At 44.4% G+C, this 20,882-nt stretch overlaps 3 protein-coding genes and 4 non-coding genes across 10 annotated transcripts; 2 read left to right on the top strand and 5 right to left on the bottom strand.

Moving 5' to 3' along the window:
- The first annotated feature begins 51 nt into the window (after nt 1–51).
- Nucleotides 52–6,066, top strand: SURF1 (SURF1 cytochrome c oxidase assembly factor). Of its 3 annotated transcripts, XM_072632847.1 has the most exons (9): nt 52–139; nt 461–524; nt 1,792–1,922; nt 2,017–2,099; nt 2,644–2,835; nt 3,633–3,705; nt 4,099–4,261; nt 4,640–4,721; nt 4,808–6,066. In XM_072632847.1, exons 1-9 carry the CDS (start codon nt 65–67, stop codon nt 4,866–4,868), a joined length of 924 nt encoding a protein of 307 aa, XP_072488948.1. In that variant the 5' UTR covers nt 52–64; the 3' UTR covers nt 4,869–6,066. The 3 variants fall into 3 exon arrangements, with proteins under 3 accessions (XP_072488948.1, XP_072488949.1, XP_072488947.1); XM_072632848.1 differs by lacking the exon at nt 461–524 and having other exon boundaries at nt 56–139; XM_072632846.1 differs by lacking the exon at nt 461–524 and having other exon boundaries at nt 65–394.
- RPL7A (ribosomal protein L7a) lies at nt 5,703–9,856 on the bottom strand. Its single transcript, XM_072632851.1, has 8 exons — nt 9,698–9,856; nt 8,306–8,426; nt 7,832–7,981; nt 7,283–7,423; nt 6,971–7,050; nt 6,494–6,624; nt 6,060–6,129; nt 5,703–5,854 (listed from the first exon to the last, which is right to left on the bottom strand). The coding sequence occupies exons 1-8, from the start codon at nt 9,698–9,700 to the stop codon at nt 5,750–5,752; spliced, it is 801 nt and encodes a 266-aa protein (XP_072488952.1). The 5' UTR covers nt 9,701–9,856; the 3' UTR covers nt 5,703–5,749.
- LOC140521826 (small nucleolar RNA SNORD36) lies at nt 6,695–6,774 on the bottom strand. The gene has a single exon (XR_011973108.1). It is a non-coding gene; the product is annotated as a small nucleolar RNA SNORD36 (small nucleolar RNA).
- LOC140521827 (small nucleolar RNA SNORD36) lies at nt 7,151–7,226 on the bottom strand. Its single transcript, XR_011973109.1, has one exon. It is a non-coding gene; the product is annotated as a small nucleolar RNA SNORD36 (small nucleolar RNA).
- Nucleotides 7,496–7,569, bottom strand: LOC140521830 (small nucleolar RNA SNORD24). Its single transcript, XR_011973112.1, has one exon. It is a non-coding gene; the product is annotated as a small nucleolar RNA SNORD24 (small nucleolar RNA).
- On the bottom strand, nt 8,045–8,121 carry LOC140521829 (small nucleolar RNA SNORD24). Its single transcript, XR_011973111.1, has one exon. It is a non-coding gene; the product is annotated as a small nucleolar RNA SNORD24 (small nucleolar RNA).
- Nucleotides 9,749–20,517, top strand: MED22 (mediator complex subunit 22). 2 transcript variants are annotated; one of them, XM_072632852.1, is made up of 5 exons: nt 9,749–9,965; nt 11,188–11,319; nt 13,024–13,104; nt 14,913–15,121; nt 19,380–20,517. In XM_072632852.1, exons 2-5 carry the CDS (start codon nt 11,197–11,199, stop codon nt 19,573–19,575), a joined length of 609 nt encoding a protein of 202 aa, XP_072488953.1. In that variant the 5' UTR covers nt 9,749–9,965; nt 11,188–11,196; the 3' UTR covers nt 19,576–20,517. The 2 variants fall into 2 exon arrangements, with proteins under 2 accessions (XP_072488953.1, XP_072488954.1); XM_072632853.1 differs by lacking the exon at nt 9,749–9,965 and adding an exon at nt 10,386–10,465.
- Nucleotides 20,518–20,882: the final 365 nt, after the last annotated feature.

Genomic DNA, 20,882 nt, shown 5'->3' with positions numbered 1-20,882 from the left:
GTGCGTCTCTTTCCCCCTCCCCTCCCCTGCGCGCTATAACCCGGAAGTAGTTGGCGCGGCTGTCATGGCTGCCAGGCTAATGTTGGTTCGGGTTCTCTGTCTGAGGAGGGTCCCGCAACGGCGCGTTCCCCCGGCCTCGGTGAGGGCGGGGCTGAGGCCGAGGAGCCCTGCGCGCTTGGGGGCAGGGAGGGCTTGCGCCGGGGTGTTGGCAGAGCGTACCGAGGCTGCGGGCCGGATCTTTGCGGGAAACGGTGAAAGAAACCCCCCGACCCCTTGACCCCGGGCTGAGGCGGTATGCAGCATCCCGCAGCCGTAGTTCCCCCGACTCTCCCGGAAACGGAGCTGCTCACTGAGTGTCGTTTCAAGATTCTTTTCTGTGACCTTGTGGAGTTGTGTACGTTGTTGTGGCTCTGCGCACGGAGCTGATCTTTCTGCCCTCTTTGTGTCCCCTTCCCCGCAGGACCTGATTAACCCTTTCCGAAGCAGCTGCCTTGGTGCCTCTTCCCTGGGCCGGTGGCTCCCAGGTGAGGAGGGAATTCGGCGGAGGGCAAAGCGTGGTGCTGGTAGCTGGGAAAGCCGAGGCCCACGTTTGGCTCGCCCTCCCCGACAGGGCCCCCTCGGGGCTGCGTCTGTCTGAAGTTCTTCAGTTTCCACAGCTCTAGGGTTTTTACCGTGGGTTGGACCGTGGGAGATAGCTCCCGCATCTAAGTCTTCGGACTCCCGACTCGGCTTCACCGCTTTCTTCTTGTCGGCCTTTATGTTTCGTTCCGTTTCATGCAATGAATACCTAAAAATTGCTGGCCGTGTGTAGGGCACTGCTGGGAACTTGGGGAAGATAGATTAACGTAAGGGAATTAGGACTGTTACCGCCGGTGTAAAGGAATATTGGTGCTGCCTTTGGCTTTGACCAAGGAACCAGATTTGCATTTAACTGTTAACGCAAAACAAACGTACTCTGAGTACGCCCTACTTCCTGAAAATGTTAAAGGTATTCACATCCACTGTCAACAGTTATAATAATTAGCACTATGCTTTAAGAATATGAAGCATTTATTCTCAGTAAGTCTCAGCAGTGATACACAGCATTGTAACCCTGAGCAAGTCATCTAAGCCTAAGGCACTGGTGTAAAACTCAAATAGAAATCATCCCTGTAGGCTGCATATTGAGCTGGAAAACCACAAATTAACATCATCTCTCTTGTATTGCTATTTTTTTTTTTTGCTAAATATTTCCCAGTTACATTTTTTGAAATCCACAAATTAGCATTATCTATCTTGTATTGCTGGGTTTTTTACTAAGTATTTCCCAATTACATTTTAATTTGTTTTTGGCTATATTGGGAGTCCACGTGCAAGAGTTTGACCCCTCTGGCCTAGGCAACTCTTTTAAGGTCATTTACATTGAACAGAAAGTGCTGACCAGCTCTAGTAGTGGGAATTTCCTCTTTGGGGAGCTCCCTATGTGAATGAAATCACAGGTTTAGCTTCTACCATATACTTCCTCAAGGGAGAGGATAAGTTTTAGATCCTTCTCACTGGAAGAGGTAAGCCATGGAAAGGTTATAAATCTATAGTTCTAGTCAGTGACGAGTCAAGATTAGCCTTCAGGCTTCCCCCTAGTTTTTAGCATTTTGGCTTTAGGATTATAGCTTATTTCCTAAATATCACAGACTCCCAAATTGTGAAGAGGTTAAAAGTAGGGATGGTGGAGAAATTTATAGGTTACACTCCAAGACTAGGAAAAGATAACATGACAAATTTAATTTGCTGTAACCTGTTGGCTTCTTCCAGGGGCTGTTTGGAATTCAAGCAGACGTAGCATCTCTACAGCAGCAGCTACTGCTAAATCAGAGGAAGACTTGTTTTATAAGTGGTTCCTATTGCTCATCCCTGTAACCGCCTTTGGCCTAGGAACATGGCAGGTAATGACCAACGTGTCTTTCTTTAGAGTACTGAAGCTCTTGGCTCTGCTGCTTTTGGCTCATGTGGGTATACATGGGTTGGTTACTCTCATAGGTCCAGCGTCGGAAGTGGAAGCTGAAGCTAATTGCAGAGCTGGAATCAAGAGTAACAGCTGAGCCTATCCCTCTGCCTGCAGAGTGAGTAGTCACCCATCTTCCCCTTGTTTCTGGGTCCTGATCAGCCTTGCCTAGTAACTTATACTCCATTAGATGGTGAGGGACTGTGGCCTGGGGCTAATCCATAGAATTTCAGAGCCAGAAGGTTCATAGTTACCTAAGTCTCACACCCTTGTTTTACAGATGAAAAAACTCAGCCCCAGAGGGATGAAGTAAAGACACACAGCCTTCTCATCCCGTACCTTCAGTTAGTCCTGTTATGCAGACTAATGAGAACCATTCACTGAGGTTATAGTTTAGATGGTTTGACTCACTTTTCTCTAAGAGGATTTTTATTCTCCTTTTTTCTTTCCTGAGCCTGTAAGATGAATCTCAAGGCACTAACTGTGTGACGCTGGGCAAGTCACTTAACCCAGATTGTCTCAAAAAAAAAAAAAAGGAAAGGAAAGGAGAAAGATGAGACTCAAGGATCTTCACTTAAGGGGGAATGATGTGCAAACAATTCCTTGGAAGGCAGTTTTTCCTGAAGTCACCCCTCATAAACATTTTATTGCCTTCCCTATAGTCCTATGGAGCTGCAAGACTTGGAGTATAGGCCTGTGAAGGTCAGGGGGCATTTTGACCACTCCAAGGAACTCTATATCTTGCCCCGAACCATGGTGGACCCTGCTCGAGAGTCCTGGGATTCAGGCCGGATGTCCTCCACAGTGGAAAGTGGTGCTAATGTTGTCACTCCTTTCCACTGTACTGATTTGGGGTGAGTTGAACCGGTTGGGAACTGACTTAAGTTGTAGGCGCAGTTATAATTAACTTCCCCAGTGTTGTATTGTTAGCCCATGTATGAGCCTCCCATTTTAGAACTCTGTTTGACCATTTAACCTGGAAGCAGCACACCTCTACCCACGAGTACCTCTGTTCTATCTGCTGGAGGCCTGATGTCAGTTTTTAAATGATGGAGTCCTAATAGAGCTGCCCCCAGCCCCAATATTTCTGCCACCTCCACCCAATATCCTAACTTCTTCATGTATGCCTCACTGCTCACTAGAACAGGTGTGTCCCTCAACTCTTAGTGCCCACGTAGTTGAACAGGTGTGTTCTTGTAGTCAGTGACAATCACATCATTTAGAAACTGCCATCAGACCTACAGCATAGAAACTTTTGGCTCACTTTTGGTCACAAAAGCAATCAGAGCTAGAATGGAAAGAGGTAATTTTATCCAAACCTGTTCGAGGTACAAAGTGAAGGGAATTGCTCATGTTAGAGACAGAGCAAGGACTTTAACCTAAGGATTCACCACTGCTCCCTTAGTCATGTCTGAGATAATGGAGAACCTACTGCCCAGTGCTTGGGAAAGTAGGTGGCAGATGGCATATGGGTCACCTAAGTATAGCTAAAACATATTCTAATTTATGTTCTGGAAAAAAGGCATAATCAGTCAGATGGGAAAGCATCTGGCCTTCTGGACCTCATTAATGCCATAATATAAAACAGGATCATATAGGAGCAGAGATTTATCCTTTCACAGTATTTTTTTTTCCTCCTGTAAAACTCTAGGATCACAATCCTAGTGAATAGAGGATATGTTCCCAGGAAAAGAATAAATCCAGACACTCGGCAGAAAGGCCAGGTAAGGAATATTAGTCTATCCTCCCTGCAGGGAGGATTTATTTCAGGGCAGGCTGCTCACCTGTATGTTTAAGCCAGGAGTGGCAAGCCTATGACCTCAAGGCTACATGTGCATCTCTAGGTCCTCAAGTGCAGCCCTTTGACTCAATCCAAACTTCACATAACAAATCACCTTAGTAAAAGGGCTACACTTGAAAAGACCACATGTAGCCCTGAGGCCTTGGGTTTCCTACCCCTGATTTAAACGGAGGGTTGAGAAAAATAATTTTTAATTAAAAGATAGACTTCTCTAGATGTGGATTAAGGTTTGAACTGAATACTTTGATAAGTTAGAGCAAGAATTCTGGTAAAACAAACAAACAAAATCTTTAAAATATGCCTTTTTTTTTTTTAGATTGAGGATGAAATTGACCTGATTGGGATGGTGAGATTGACAGAAACTCGGAAGCCCTTTGTCCCTGAAAATAAACCAGAGAAGAACCGCTGGCATTACCGGGACCTGGAAGCCATGGCAAAAGTCACAGGCGCTGAGCCCATATTCATTGATGCCAACTTCAGTATGTTTTGAATAGAATTTTGAATTGGGGGTGGGTGGCGGTGTTCTTCCAACTCTCCCTTCCTTAGACTTAACTCTAAGCAGTTTCTTGACTTACATTAAAATTTTCTTGGGAGGTAATTTATAGTTGGGAATTGAATGCTTCACTTTCCCTAGTAATTGGCAGGGGAACCTAGGAGGTAAAAATAGTCTGGATGGCTAGTTGCTTTTAGTGGAGAAAGAGTAGATGAGTTTGTTTTACCATTTGAGGTCCAACGTGCAGAAATACTTTATGAATCGCTAAATTATGTCTGTAAATTTTTAAAACTTATTTTTAGGCATTGAAAAAAATAAAAATGGCCACAAAATACATAAGCTGTTTGATCATTCCTTTCTATAGAAAGCACAGTCCCAGGAGGGCCCATTGGTGGCCAAACAAGAGTAACCCTGAGGAATGAACATATGCAGTACATCATTACTTGGTAAGTTATTAGATCATACAGAGCTTAAACATGGCATATATATTATACCCTCTAATTTCCCAGGACTAATTTACTTTTCTCACCAGGTATGGACTATGTGCAGCAACATCATACATGTGGTTTAAGAAGTTTGTTCGACTACCCTAGCAGACAGCAGTGAAGGAAGAGTGTGGACAAGTAACCATAAACATATAGGAATAGCCTGGAATAGATCAATTTCTGAGTATTGACACCCAGCTTTTAATAGTATCTGAATTAATTGTAAATGTTTTCCTAATTAAAAAACCTAATCAAGTTCTACTCTATTTGATGCATTAGTTGTCCAAGTTTTGTTTCTTTCTCTACATCCTTTCCAAATGTTTCCCCTCTTTATTAACACAAATACCACTTTGGTGCAGTCATCATTTCTCATATTGATGTACTTCAAGATTGTGTCAGATTTCCCTGTCTTATCATTCCCTTTCCCATCCATCTTTCACATGGCTGTTAAAGTGATTTTTCTTTAGTCCAGGTCTGATGGCACCCCCTTATTCCCCACCTCCAGTGGCTGACTACTGCTTCTAAGATCAAATAAACTTATCTAAAGTTGTTTACCACTTGACTCTCCCCCCTTGCTAAATTCCCGGTCCCCCTCCCTCTCCTGACAGTTCCAGTGCCATGTCCTACTCAGGTTTCCACATATTATGTGCTCCATATTGCACCTAATTTCACCTCTTAGAATTTTTGGTCAAGACTGATTTCACACACCATCTTCTTCATGAACATTTTCTCCAGTGGACTGAAGTCAGAACAAGCAACTGGGGGTAGGGGTGTACCCCCAGTGATTAGTAGCACAATGCTCAGCAGACAAGTGCTTAATTTAAAAAATGGTAGTCAACTTACTGGTTGGATGCCCCATTTGCTGGATAGTGTCCTCCCCAAATTACTTTGATTTTGTAGGTACATACATGATCGCACGTGTACTAGAACCACTCAATTTCATTTTGTTTAAATTTTTATTTTTATGTAGGGAAAAGTCAAATATACATTTAACCCAATTTGGTTGCGAGTTCCTTAGCTTTTGCCTTTTCCAGCTTGGCAATACGAGCCACTGATTTTGGACCCAGAACATTGCCACCCCAGTGACGACGGATCTGAAAGCACAAAGAAAAAAATGGTTAACGTGTAATACGTTCCCCACCCCTTTAAAAGAATGTCAAAGCCTGTCAAGGTTTTCCCATTAATAATCAAAGATAAGCATTGTGTATGAATGAATATGGTAACCCATTTAAATTAAGTTTGGTGGTAAAAAAATGTTATCTGTGTATTCACTTAGTTTACAAATAAATTAGTTCTTACCTCATCATATCTGTCGTTGTAATTGGTTTTGATGGCTTCTACCAGCTTAGCCAAAGCTCCCTTATCTTCACTGTTGAGAAAGATCAGAAAAGTCAACACTGCAGAACCCTTTAACAATTTTGTCTGCCAGTTTTAGACATTGAACCTTTTGTCTCAGGGTCGATGTTGCTACATGGTCTTTTCAGGCGAAGAAATTCTGCGCATCATTGTCAAAAGGTTTGATTATGTATTTTTACTCGGTTCAGTAGCAAATTCTCAAGGTTAGCCAATCAATTTCCCTTGAGCTTTCAAAAGTCAAACATGTGAAGGTATATTGCAGTCAGACACGTAAAATAAGCAAACAGCAACTCTTAGGATAGGACAAATTTAAGCTCTTCCCACAGAACCTTTTTGGATTTAAGCAGTTAAGTGACTGAGTAATAAAATATACTTACGGGTTAACCTGTGTGAAGGCAATGCTTGTGCAGGTCTTTCTGTGAACTAAGCGACCCAGTCTGGCTTTACCTTTGATAATACAGTAAGGAACCCCCATTTTCCGGCACAAGGCAGGTAGGAAGACCACTAGCTGGAAGACATATTTGTAATTAAAGCTACAGCATTTATCACACAAGAAATAAATTAACTTGTCTTTGGCATTTGCTCAGGGTTAAAAAGCTCGTATATTTCTTCTTCATTGCTATTAATTCAGGTGAAGAAATTCAATACATCATTGCAAAAGCCAAAAAAGCTTGTTTGCTATAGGATCTTAATTTCTTAAAAACATTTCAGGGAACTAAACAACTTCTATCATATTTACTGTGATTGACCACGTTAAAAAAAAAAACAACCACCCAGTATGTTTTTTTTATTACTCCTGATATAAGATTACCATATTTCCACCCCTTCTATAATTTCCCAAGTTAAGAATTTACCTCAATGGGGTCCACATCATGTGCAATCACTACCAACTGTGCTTTCTTGTTTTCTACCAGGGTAGTAACAGTGTTAACACCTAAAAAACATAAACCAGAGTTTACATGGGCTATTCATTACTACTTTCTAGCTTTTACCTACTTTGGTCAAAAATAACCACAAACAGTGTATCTTCAGCTATGGCTCAGGGTTAAAAAGCTCGTGTATTTGATCTACACAATTATTTCAGGTGAAGAAATTCATACATCATTGCAATAGCTTGTCCAACATTCATCTATCAATCTACCAATTTAGATAAGAAACTAATTTACCTGCTCTGAGGACTGGTGGTCTCTTAGTGGGGATGTCTCCTTTGCCTGCAGCCTTTTGTTCAGCCCGAGCCAGCAGCCTTTGTTTCTTATCTTGCTTTGTCTCTGGTCTATACTTGTGAGCCAGTTTAAGCAGCTGAGTAGCTGGAAAACAAACAAGTTTGTTGGTTAAGGTTTTGGTTTTAAGACAACTATCTTTATGTTCCTTACAATTTGTGCATCAGCGATCTTGGTGGTTAAGTATGTAATCACTGCTACTCAGATAGCAAATATCGTAATCATCATCTGCACATATTCCTCCAGTTATGCCAGAAATTAATGGCATTTCAAAGTCATTATGAAATAAACAGACCTGGAAACAATATAAGGATCATATTAGCCCTGAGACAAGAAAATAACTTATGTCTTAAGCAGTTCATATCTATACAAAACCATTCAAAACTAAGTTTTAGGCACACTTGTGTCAGAAATGTAACCCTTCAAAATATTAAAAACCTGTGCTGACAGAAGTGCCTTTAAATAGAATAGACCAAATCAGGAGTTTCTCTTTACCTGTCTGACGATCCAAAGCTTGGGTGAATTGGTTAATTGCCGGTGGGACTTTCAAACGTTTATAAAGGATAGACCTTTGACGCTGCAGTCTGATGTACCGAGGCCATTTGACAAATCGAGTAAGGTCCCTTTTGGGCTGGATGTCCTGACCTAATAAAGAAAATATTATGAACTTGCAATCTTAACTCAGATTGTTTTAATTTATAAAAATAGTGCATCAGTGATCTTGGTGGTTATGAAATGTCATCACCATCATTCAAGATAGCAAATATTCTTTTCCATCATTTGCACAACTGTAATTCTTGGTGGAGTCTGTTACCAGCAACCCCTCTGCCTCGTAACAAAACTAACCACACCAGATTATTCTCTCAATTCCCAATCCGTATTTGTGGGTTGTTTAAATATTTGGCTAATTGATGGAAGATTAAAACTTTCTGAGTCCACCTACACACCCAACATACCACTATAACTCACCAATGCCAAAGTTCTTGGGTCGTTTCTCAAACAAAGGATTGACCACTTTCTTGGCCTCCTGCTTCTTTACCACTGCAGGGGCCGGAGCCACCTTCTTCCCCTTGGCCTTCTTCCCCTTTGGCTTTAAAAAGAAGAAATCTGCTAGTCAGTGTCAGCCCTCTCAGCTGTACCCCTCTCCCAACACATCCTTGCTTCTGGGATAATGAGACATGTTCAAACACAACTTACATCTCAGGTGAAAAATCCCAACTGCCCTAGCCCTACTTTACTCATTTTTAAAATGGAGTTGGAAGAGACAGCCTCTGAGATTCCCCCACCCATCTTAGGTCTATGATCCTATTCTCACTTTTGGTCATTAAAGTGACCCTTACATCCCAGATTGGGGAGTGGGAGAGGGATAAGGTACCTGTACTATAGGACACACTTTGCAGCATCACGATTTTTAACCTCTCACTTGCAGGAAGGATTTTTGCAAAATTTCAAGCAATTTGCCCATCTCTCAGTTACCCAGGAAGCAGCTTACCAAAGCATCTAATATTGTGGCTCACTCAAGCCTTATCTATCCCTAGTGCTTAATAAAAGCTCAATTTGATTTGGCAAGAAAATTGGCTAAACCACTGAAGGGAAAGCGAATAAGCATTTACACAGCACGTGCTACTTGTTAGGCACTATAACACTCTGCGAAGTACGTGCTGTTATTATCCCCAATTTTTTAGGAGTTCTGAAGTGAGGCAAGCAGAAGTTAAATAACTTGTTCAGTCACACCATGTTGTTGGCCGAATTTGAACTCGGGTCTTCCTGACGTAAATCCAGGCCTAGTTGCCTCTAGTTTGCCACTGGTAAACCACGAGCCTTGATTAAATCAGTTTTCGCTTTCTGGATCTGAGTTTCCCCACCGGTAAAACATTTAACTAGATAATCTTCTAGCTGACAGTCTACGTTCTGGGGTCCCTCCTAACGCTAACGTTCCACGACCCCGGCCCAGTTCCCCGAATGCTCTGGGCGGCTGGAGCCAAATCCAAACACCCCCCCCCCCCCCCCCCCCCCCCGTTGCTTCGGAGACTGAACCCCGGGTACGAGCCCAGTGTGCAACCCGACTGGCCGCTGGATTCGAGGGCCGCCAAGAGCCCTCATATTGCGGCACCGACAGGGTTAACCTCTCTTGCCACGGGGTCCCGGCTCAGGCCCGGCGGCCTTCCCAGACCCTGCGAGCAGCCTGCCCGTCCTCCATCCCCGCCGCAGTCCCTTCCCTCATCCTGCAACCCCAGGTCCGGCGGAGAGACCCCTGGAAGCCTCCTCAGGTAGAAGCTGCTCAATTGGGACCCGCAAAGGCAGTCGATGGAGATGGATAGAAACAGACCCCATATCCCGCGAAAAAGCAGAAAGACTCACCATCTTGGCCGGCTTAACGAGAAAGGAAGAGAAGAGACTTATGGGTAATATGTATTAGTCCGCGGCTCTCGCGAGAGCTTGCGCATGCGCGGGATTTACAATTTTAGGGTTTGTGGGAAAGAGGTGGTCTTAAAGGCCAAAGCGGAAACACTCTCCTCCTCTCCCCGCTCCCGGCGTAGCTTTTAAAGGGACCGTGGCGCATATCTCTTAGGCTACCCCGGCAGAGCCGAGCTGAGCGAGACCAAGTTCTGACTCCCAGAGGAGACAGGTAAGGGTCCTGGCTGGCGCGACGTAATCATCTTCGTTTTGCCCATCCGGGGCTGCAGCCCCCTGGGTCGCGTTCCTGCCCTTCCCCCGCCCGTAGGCGGCCTGGGTGGCACGCGTGTTTCGCTGGTCGTGCCTGCCTGGGCTGGGAGGCGCTCGGCCCGCGGGGAAAGTGTGAGCGTCCTGAGGGCCGGCCCGGCTCCCCTGCCCCACCTCCCCCCCCATTGTACCCCCAGCGCCCGGCGCCGCGTCTTCCATCCGGCCGACGTTTAACGATTTTGAATTGGAGTGTGACCCAAGGCTCCGAACTGAAATCTGGCCTCTGACACACGGCGTCCAACCCCTCGTTTTATGGACGAGGAAGATCGAGGCGTAGACCAGCTTTTATTAAGCGCCAAGTGCCAGGGCTGGTGGTTCCGTGCCCAGCGCTCACAATGACAAGAAACTGAAGGAGTGCCCCCAGCCTGCCCCCTGCCGCTTAGCATCCTCCCTCACGCTTGTGAGGTTTGCAAAGCGCTTTCGTCTCTGTGACCCTGAGAAGGCAGGGAATGCACGAACTGTTCTTATCCCCATTTTACAGATGCAGAAACCAAGGGAGAGAGGGGCAGCCGTGTGTTAAACACTTATGGGCTGCCCATCGGCTAGCAGCTTAGTTAGATAATACATAATACTAACAGTATCTGATTGGATCCTCGAAACATCCCTGGCGGCTAGGTGCCCTTATCCCTACTGTCCAGATAAAGAAACAAGCCAAGAGAGGTTAAGTGATTTGCTCAGGGTCACGTAACTAGTGACTGAGGCCAGATCTTCTACAGGCCTTGGAGGGTTTTCTACTGCATCACCCATCTGCAGATGAAGAAAGTAAGGCTCTGAGAGTTTGAGAGTTGCCTAGAGTATCCGTCAGGAGGCAAAATTCTCACCCAGGTTGCCATCACCTATAGAATCCTTACTATAACAAGTCAAGTCAATGTTTGATGGAGTGCCACAAGGTGACTTAACCTTTGAATGCCTGTTCATGCCACTGGTCTCTTGACTCCCAAGTCCAATGGTCTTCCCATGGCACCATGTCCTTTTTCACTTTAGATTATAAGAATAGGGAAGGAACTTATTCAGTCACACATTTTAGTAATGTGTCCGAGGCTGCATTTGAATCCAGGGCTTACTGATTCCAAGTGCTTCCACTAATAATACTTGACTCTAATCTTTTCTTTGCCTTGTCTTTCCAGGATAATGCAATGGCCCAACAAAGAGTCCTCCCCCAGAGCAAAGAGACCCTTCTTCAGTCCTACAACAAGAGGCTGAAAGATGATATCAAGTCAATCATGGATAATTTCACTGAGATCATAAAGACAGCTAAGGTAAGCAGAGGTAGGGGAGCCAGCTTCCTAACCCCTCCGCCCCCACTTCATAGGAGGTGACAGGACAAAGGCTGGGTATATCTTGTTTATGGGTCTCAGGGGAAAAAAAACTTGGTCCAAAGCCTAAGCCTGTCCTGAATTTTAAAAAACTGCTGTCTTATCTGGTATGTTGGAATTTAGAATATTGAATTGTTTTAGGTTCCTTTCCTTTCCTACTTTCTATATAAATGAGAGGAGTTGGATGGTGAGTAAGGAGGCCAAAAATCTGTTGTGGTTGGAGAATGTGTGTTCTGGATTAATAACTATTGGGTTAAGAAAGAATTACCATACATGCCTTAGATGGCTATCCATTTTTAAAAGAATCCAAACATGTTAACATTAATACTAGAATGAACGTAATTTTAGCCTTTTAAGATTGAGGGTTTTCAGCTATATCAAGGGTTAATATATTAAATACCTGCCCAATATCCACTGACAGAGAGTCATTGAAATCTTAGAATCAGGTGGCAGTCCAACCCTAGTCTAGCAACTTCTCTGACAAGGAATCATCCATCCTCCTCTCACCTACCCTTGACAGAGAGCTTACTACCTCCCTTGGCAGCCTATTCAGTTGTTGGAGAGTTATTAGGAAGTTCTTCTGTGTTATGGAACTGAAATCTGCCTCCCTGTAATTTCTACCTCTTGTTCCTAGTTTTGTCTTGGGAGGCCACGTGGAATGAGGCTACTCTTATTTCCAAGTAGTAGTTCCTTAGCTATCAAAAGACAGCTGTGTAGCTTTCCTATATTTCCTCTTCTTTGGGTTAAAAAAGCGCTAGGTTGTTCAGTGGTTTCTGGTCATCTAGCATTCTAACTATTCCTCTCATATTTGTGTTACCTACCCTTTGGTGAGCATGAGATTTTTTGGTGGGGCGGGGGGAGAGTGTCTTTATAATGGGGATGATAGGGACTGGACCTGTGATTACATTGATATATGGGGAATTTCTAGGAAAAGAAAATGCCTCTGCCAATCTAGGCCATCACTTTTTCTGAAAACTATGTAGTCCTGTAGTAGTGTCAAAAATCAAATAAAGGTAGGGACCACTAAACCATGTCTAAGTATGTCTGTAGCCTGCATGTTAACTTAGAAACCATACAGTAATATTATCTATGTTTTATTGCATTTCTATTCATTTTGTTAAATATTTCCCAATTGTATTTTTATCTGGTTTGAACCACACTCGGGTGCCTTTTGGGAGCAATTTTTATTCAAACTGAATTATCTTCACCCCAAGTCAGGAGTGCTGGGAATATTATTTTTATCATCATCATCATCATTAGAACAGCAGCTTAGGAAATTAAATCTTATCTCTCTGCTCTGCCTGTCCCTCCGCTCCCCCTTTTTGGGCTATATTATCATCTTTTAGTTCCCCTGTGCTCAGCTTTTCCTTTCTTTCCTGCCCCTCCTTTGGGAAGATGGGGCTCAGTGCTAGAGACTGTGCCATCAGGTGAGGAGGGGAGATGACGTTCTATTTAACCCAGAATTCTTGGGGTGGGGAGGAAGGTATCTCTTCCCTCCTGGGGGCCATGAGTCTCCCTCTCTTTATAAGTGCCTCCTGTTCCCTTCCTGTTACCCCCCTCCCCTTGCCAGAGGTTTCTGGCAAGCTCTTTAAGTGACAAGAGGCTTGGTTTATACATTGTTGCACATTGTTCTTGTTTCTCCTCTAGATTGAAGATGAAACTCAGGTGTCCCGGGCAACTCAGGGCGAGCAGGACAATTATGAGATGCACGTGAGAGCTGCCAATATTGTGAGTAAGCCTTGTTCGTCCTTCTCCCTTGCTCTTCTGGGTCTTGCTTTGAGAAGCAGGCAGCAGCAGCAGCACTTTCTCTTTGCTTCCAGCAGTTCATACCAAAACTTGGTTGTGTCTCTTTTCCGTCCCCCTGAAGCCCCAATTTGGAGTCTGAATTTGGGCCATGCAGTTGCCTGTCCTCAGCCTTCCTACTTTATCCAAAGAAAATACTTTTGCTCTTTGCAGTCAGTGCCAAAAAAGGCCAGGTAAAGGGTAAGAAAGAAGAAAAGCCCCAAATCTTGCATCAGTCAGTCAGATCTTTATTGAGCATTTACTTGGTTTAGAGAGATCTGTGAGAGACATGAAGATGAGTAAGAAATAGCCCCTGCCCTCCAAGAACTTAGTCTGGTCAGGGAGACAGGATGGCCCCCCAACTCCTCCCCAGAAAAGATAGCCTCCAGTGCTAATCCCTGAACCATACAGACAGGTAAGTCTTGCAGGAGTTCAGGGGAGAGAGACATGTCCTGGGGGCCAGGGCTGTGAGGAGGATCTCCTAAAGGAAGTGGTAGACAAGCAAGGGACATTGTTACTATTGTGTTATTTTATTTTAAACTTTAAAAAAAACCATACTGCACGTAACAGTTCAGCTCCATATATAATCTCCCGGTTTTTGTAGATGGCATTGCTTATGTTTATTGATGTTTGTTCAGTTTATCATTGAAAGAAAAATTTAAAAAACAGAGGGCTTCAGAGAGGCCAAGGGAGGTGGGAAGGGACATTATTAAGAAATATTGTGAGCAAAGGTATCTAGATGAGAAAGCCCAGACCCGCCCCGCCCTCCTCCCTCTCCCCCCCCACTCAGTTGACAGTGGTTCTAGTTGGATCTTGGGAGATGAGGTTGTAGAAGTGGAAGGTGTCCAGGGCATCAGGGAACATCAGGCTAAGGAATAGCCATCATCCTGTAGATATTCAAGAGCCATGATCCAAACAAGTTTTGCTTCTCAGTGCTTCCCCTGTTCCCAGAAACTCCCACAAATGAAAACTGGCTGCAGTGGTGCTCCCTTGTGGTAGGGTCTTGCTAAAAGGCTCTTTGGTACTTAGCAAGACCCCTTTTGCCCCAAAATTTTGTGATCTAAGAGGGGCAAGATCAGGAAGAAGGTGGGGGGGTGGGGGTGGAATTTGTCCTTCTGAGGTTGGGCTGTTATAGTTATTGAAAGTCAGAGGCCAAGAGGCGATATAATTTCAGAGTAAATTGGTAAACTCATGGAGAAACATTGCCTTGTTCAGAACTTCCTTCTCTGCTTTCCCCATCAAGGTTAGAAGGAGGACAGGCCATCCTGGGTGACTCAGCTTCTTCCCCTGTTGGTAAGAACTGTAAGGTGGCTAGAGAGAGATGAGGGGCTAAGTTATAGGCACCAGACATATTTATGGTCTATCCAGCCTCTGTCAAGCACCTAAGCTGATGCTAGGCACTGGGGATGGAAAAATAAAAGTGAAAGCCTGTGTCCTGAAGGAATGTGTCCTCAAATGGGAGAAAAAACATACATGTAATGCATGTTTTCATTTTTTCACATCACACACATGCATATATGTGTGTGTATAATAGTTATATTGAAAACACAAATCTAATGCCAGGTAACCTTAGTAAGGTTAGTAACCTTAGTAAGGGAGGTGCTGGCAGCTGAGGGGACTCAGGAAGGGCCTCACGTAGAAGGTTTCCTCCTTTATGGAAACAATTCTGCAGGCAGATCTCTGTCCAGTCTCCAAATTGTATTTTCCCAGCCTTCCTAAACCCCACCTTCCATCTTATCCATTGACATTCCAAGGTCCGTGCTGGGGAGTCTCTGATGAAGCTCGTGTCTGACCTCAAGCAATTTCTCATCCTCAATGACTTTCCTTCGGTGAATGAAGCTATCGATCAGCGCAACCAGCAGCTTCGGGGCTTGCAGGATGAATGTGACAAGAAGCTTATTTCCCTGCGGGATGAGATTTCCATTGACTTGTACGAGCTGGAGGAGGAGTATTACTCGTCCAGGTACAAATAGGGCTATGTAGTCCAGAAGCTTGTGAAACTGCATCCTCTTCCTTCTTCATCCGCCTCTCCCAGGGAGCAGGCAGCAGGAGAGCTGGCCATATCAGTGGCTTAGGATGAACCCTTTGTCCTTCCTACAGCTGTGCCACCCAGGGTTACTGGCCTTCCTGAATTTTGTGGGTTTTTTCTCACCCTAATGAGACGATCTCTTACCTGGGAAGCTCTGTGAAGGCCAGTAAAGGATGGCAGTAGTTTCCTCCTGGCCCTCTAAAAGAAAAATTAATCTCTTTGGTGATCCAGGTACCCACTTTGTCTGGGGAAGTCAGTAATGCCAAAGTAAATGGAGACTGAGCTATGGGTGTGGGTTCTCCTCTGTTCCAGAATAACTGGTCACAGAACAAAGATATTTGTACTAAAACATTGTTCCCACTGTAGGTTTTTGAATATCTGCCTTTTTATTTTGGTGATATCCCACAATGAATGCTCATAGGATCTTAGAGTGTCAGAACTGGAAGACAGACCTTCAGTCTCATTTAGGAGATTTGACTAAGGAATAAAATGTGTCTCTTGAGGCCGGTACTGCACTAAGCTGCCTTTGTACATCAGCCTCTCTGATAAGGTAGTACATGCTAATTAACTTTCAAATGCTACTCTGTTACGCATTTAAATTGCCAGTTTTCTCTTTGATTTCTCTCAGCCAACCAGCCTGCCCTTGTTTCTCCCATGTAGGGAACATAGACCAATTCTACCATTAGTTAACCTGATCTAAAATAAACTCAAGGAGACAGATTGGATTTAGGGTGAAGGTGAGAGTAACGGTGAAAAAAATCTCCAAACAGACACTGCATTTCAAAGCCTAACTTTGGGATTATCTGCTTTGGGATTATCTGTGTCAGTTAAGTCATAGCAGGTCAGAATTGGAGAGGGCCTTAAAGACATCTAGCTCAGGAGTTCTTTTTTTTTTTTTTGGTCATGGACCCCTCTGGCAGTCTAGTGAAGTGCATAGATACCTCAGAATAATGTTTTCAAACAATAGAAGGAAATGCCAAATTCTAGTTAGAGGTTAGTGAAGGTAAAGATGTACATTTTATTCTACTCAAATTCATAGCCCTCCTGAAATATTTCCACAGTTAATGAACCCCATGTTAAGCTCTTTTCCACTCCACTTCCCTATCCCCATCCCCTGCCATCTAGCTCAATTTTATTTTATTGAGGCCTAGGGAGAAAAAGTGAATTGTTTCTCTGTGCCCAGTAGACACAACAAAGCTGATGCATCTTTAGAATTATCTCTAGGTGGTTTTATGCCTCCTTTTCCCCTTTGGACCTAACAGTGCCTTTAAAATACTCATTTTTGCACCAAAGAGGCTTGTGAACTTGTTTGGAGAGAGTCTAAGGCCAGAGCTGACTGGATTTAAAATATATTAGTTGAATCTTCTTGTGACTCTTATTTTTCTGAAGAGGCTCAGTTTCATCCCAACTCTTAATTGCCTCAAACTCTTGTAAATACTTGAAATGTAAAGTGAGAAATTTAGCCCTTTTGGAGTCAGAAATCACTTGGCAAAAGGCCCTATAGCTGTTATTCTCTGCCAAGCTTTCTATCCCACCTCTTCCATCTCTCCTGAATTCTTAGCATCCTTGCCCAGTTTCCCCTGAGGGAAGGCACTCTCCCATAGGACGTCTCTTTGTCATTGTTTCTCCCAAGTGCTTTCGGTTGTACAGGCACTGTGCAGGTAAAATTGAACTCCTGAGAGTAGAAAAGATGATTTTTTTCTCTATGGGAAGGACTCCATGACCTGGAATAGGGTAACTCAAATGACCATAAAATCAGACTCCTAGAATGCCCCAGCTAGAAGGGGCCTTGAGAACATGTAGCGGCAGCTGCACAGGAGCCTTAGGGAGGTGAGATTTTACAGCTCCCTCATTTCACACATGAGGAACCTGGCCCCCTCATAGAGTGAGTGAGTGAGTGAGTGGCAGGACCAGGCCTGAAGTCCAGGGCTTCTAGACCAGTGCCTTTCTGTTGCTCATCTTCCTCCTTATCTTCACATTAAGTGTTCAGTCAGATTTACTTTTTTCCCCATATTCACCGTGCTACCTAATAAGATGACCTCAGCTCAAATTCCCAAGTGCTTTAAACCTGTGAAATCCTCCATGGCCTCTCCCATCTTTCTTCCCTACTCCCCTGAAGTAGGTAAATGCCTCAAATGTGTTCCTGGAAATCCCAGAGTACCTTAATGTGGTGGTGGTCATGGTGGTTGGGGATGGGGTAGTGGTAAGAGTAAGCTTGGGCTAAGTGGGATAGTCCCTGTTGGAAATTATGCCCTATAATGCATCCTGTGTGTAGGGCCTCTACAGCAATTCTAAGGGGGCAGATTGATGATGATGATGATGACGATTTTGAAACTGTTCCGATGTGTCTCCATCCTGTTAAGTATTTGAATCTTCTCCTTCTCTATCCAATTTCCATTCTCCTGACCCCATTCCCATGTAAATAAAGTTTTTACTGTAAGCAAACTGGGACACCAAGCTCCTCTCCAAATGTTTTTCTCCATACGAGCTGCTGTTTCTGTCACCCCTGCTATGTTCCCCTTTTTCCTCCTCCTGCTCTCTTGCACCTACTTTGCCGTCTCTCCCTGTTTGCTTTTTCCCCTAGCCTGACTCTCCTGCTTTTTTTCTTTGGAGTGTCCCACTGCTCCATGTCTGTGATGGACTTCCAGGATTGGGGAGCCAGATGAGGTCTAGAGGAAGGGAAAGCAGCATCCAAGAGTTAAGCAGGCTTGGAAAAGGGATGAGCTATTTATCTTTTCAGAAACAGCACCTGGTTTGCCTCTACCCCACCCCCCCCTTTTTTTCCCTACCAGTTAGCTGATTGTAAGCTTATGTCAGACAGAACCTGGTAGAAATTACCAGGTTTGGGGAGGTTGGAGGGCCAGATGTGAAGATACCCAGACACCCAGACATGCCCAGAGACCAAGAGTTCAAGACAATAAAACAGCCAATTAAAATAAAATTGTTCTCAGAACTTAATGAATGATAGTCATTGACTGTTTAGAGATAGACTGAGGTATCTTGTAATAAAACTGGGACTAAGAAACTGCTTTTGACCAACTGAGGTGAGAGGAGCAAGTTCTAGGACCTAGAGCCAAAAGGGGCCTTGAGATCATTCATTCTCCCTCTCCTCCCATTTTACAGATAAGGAAACTAAGGCCTGAAGTCAGATAGACCTTTGTTGTTTTTGCTTAGTTGTGTTTTCTCTTCCTGGCCTCCTGGACAGCAGCACACCAATACTGTCCATGGGGTTTTCTTGGCAAGGATACTGGAATGTTTTGCCCCAGGTATTTAGTACAAATACTTAGATGTAAGAAACCTGAGGGATGAGTCAGATTGTGACTGGGCCTTTTGAGGTCCCTCTGTAATATTCCATCCACTCTCATCCCGTTTTTGCTGCTTCAAAACTGTAGCAGGAACTGTTGGCTTCTTGCAATGGGGTTGACCACAGGCATTGTTTTAGCCACTTGTGCGGTAGCATTGATGGTCTTGTGCTGTGCTGAGCTTGTCTTTAAAAACAAAACTCCCCTACAGATGTGATCCCAGCTTTCGGAGAAGTGATAGGAGCGTGGACCTAGAGTCAGAAACCTTAGAAGTCTCTTGAGTTGTAGGGTCTTGCATCTAGATCAGGAAGAGGTCCCAAGAGGCCACCTAGTTCAGTCCCCTCCTTTTACAGAGGAAGAAACTGAGGCCCAATGACTTGCCCTTAAGAGAACACAGGTAGTGAGTATCCCAGTTAGGCTGTGAACCTCAGAAGCTTTCCATTGTAGCACATTTCTTCCCACCTTGCAGGACCCAGGAATTCATATTTAAAAATAACTGACAAACACATGCAAAGCAATGGACAAATAGACGAGAGGGAGTGAACGCATGTGTGTACTTGACTTTGTGATGGTGCTCCAACTTTCAAAGTCATAGGATCCTACAATAAATCTTTCTTTTTAGCAGGTAATTGCCCAGTTTTGCACCAATCCGAATGTCTTATAATCAGGTTTGTTTAGGGTGAGGCCATTTCATGAAGACCAAGACCTGGGAATTAGGAAGCAGTCAGTCAGATTTGGGTGGGTAGGGATTTCTTTGAGGATTGGTACTGTTTTCTAAATGCTCTGCTTGTCTTGCTTTTTTTTTTCCTTTTATTCCCTTTTCCCTGCCTTCACACCTCTCCCTGCTCCTGCTGTCTTTCTTCCTGGGGTTTTTTTTGGCTATGGAAAAGCTACAGTCTTTGCGACACAATTGATCTGCCCCTGTGTGAAGCCTACTGGAGGCAGGACCTCACCTCATTCTCCCCTGACGGCCTCTCAGCACCTCTGCTAGTGTCTTCTGCAGAGCCTGGCACGGTCCCTGTGCAGGGGACACCAGTGCTCCCTCACGTCAACGGGCCTGGCTCAGGTCCCACGGAGCATGCCTGACCAGGATCCGGTTCTGATGCTGTCAAAGGTGCTTGCTGCTGACTCCAGCTGCCACAGCCAACAGCTGCCCCTTTGGGCACAGGGTGTCACTTTGGAGAACAACAAGTTAGTATTTCAATCTGAGTCTTCCTTCTCCTGTTCCTCTCTCCTTCAGCCTCAGGGGTAGAGTCCAGGTGCCCAGGTCATCCATTAAACCACATTTCCTTTTCCTGGGCCTAACCTTTCTTTGGTGAATGTCACCTTGTTCCTGAAATTAGTCAGGACTGTAGGCATTATGGGAGGAGGTTGGGGAATTTGTTAGGTACAGCCAAACACTTTGAGTGGGGAAAACTGTAGGCTACATCCTCAGCTATCCCAGGGGACTGCTATTTGTGAAACCTTCCTCCACTCTGGCCCATTTGAGAAAGATAGAACTGGGAGGAAGATAGCTCTGGATTTCGGCCAACCCTCAAAAGGTGTGTCTGTGTGTGCGTGTGTGCGTGTCTGTGCGTGTGTGCGTGTCTGTGCGTGTGTGTGTGTCTGTGCGTGTGTGTGTGTGCGTGCGTGTGTGTGTGTGTGTAGAGAGGCAGAGACAGGGAGATCGGAGTGGGGAAGAGAGAGTCATAAATACTTGGATTTGTAAGTAGATGTAGAAAGAATGTGATCTTAACTTAAACAGCACATGTAGTGGCCATAATAAGAACTGGCATTTGTGGGGCAGGTGTAGCTACTGTAAGTGTGCAAAACCATCCTTAGTGCAGCTTCATCTCCTAAAAGAGGTCCTTGACGTAGAGTCACTTTTTCATGGGAAGTTCTGTCTTGAAGGTGGCTCCTTGAAATGTTGCTGTTCCCTGGAGCTCAGGTGGACAGAGGGACTGGATTACACTGTACTTTACCATTTATTTTCCATAGTGCTTCTCTTTATTTTTGTAACTAGACTGTTGAATAAATAAATCAAAAACCTTTGCTGACTTGTTTCTCTTCTCAGTCCCCACTTATGCATGCACTCACATGTTGGTCCCCTAACATCAGAGATGTGTTTGGAGGATAGGGATGTGCAGCCAAGGCCAAGACCATGGGAAGGGGACTGGAAAGAAAAGAACTCCTTTCCACTGTGTCATCTGGTGGAGAACAAGTGGGCAACTCAGTCATCTGTAGGGGTGGGGCTCAATCAACAAACATTGTAAATAAGTGCATACTATGTGCCACATACTGATAGGAACTGGGGGTTCAAAGACAAAAATGAAAAGATCCCTGGTCTCATGGAGCTTACATTCTGCATAATGTAAATTAGGAGGTGATTCTAAAGAAAAACATAATTGAACACA

This window comes from Notamacropus eugenii, chromosome 1 (assembly GCF_028372415.1).
Source record: "Notamacropus eugenii isolate mMacEug1 chromosome 1, mMacEug1.pri_v2, whole genome shotgun sequence".
In the NCBI taxonomy this organism is placed as follows: Eukaryota; Metazoa; Chordata; class Mammalia; order Diprotodontia; family Macropodidae; genus Notamacropus; species Notamacropus eugenii.
Note: the sequence above shows the minus strand (reverse complement) of the source record. Positions and strands in the feature narration are given on the sequence as shown.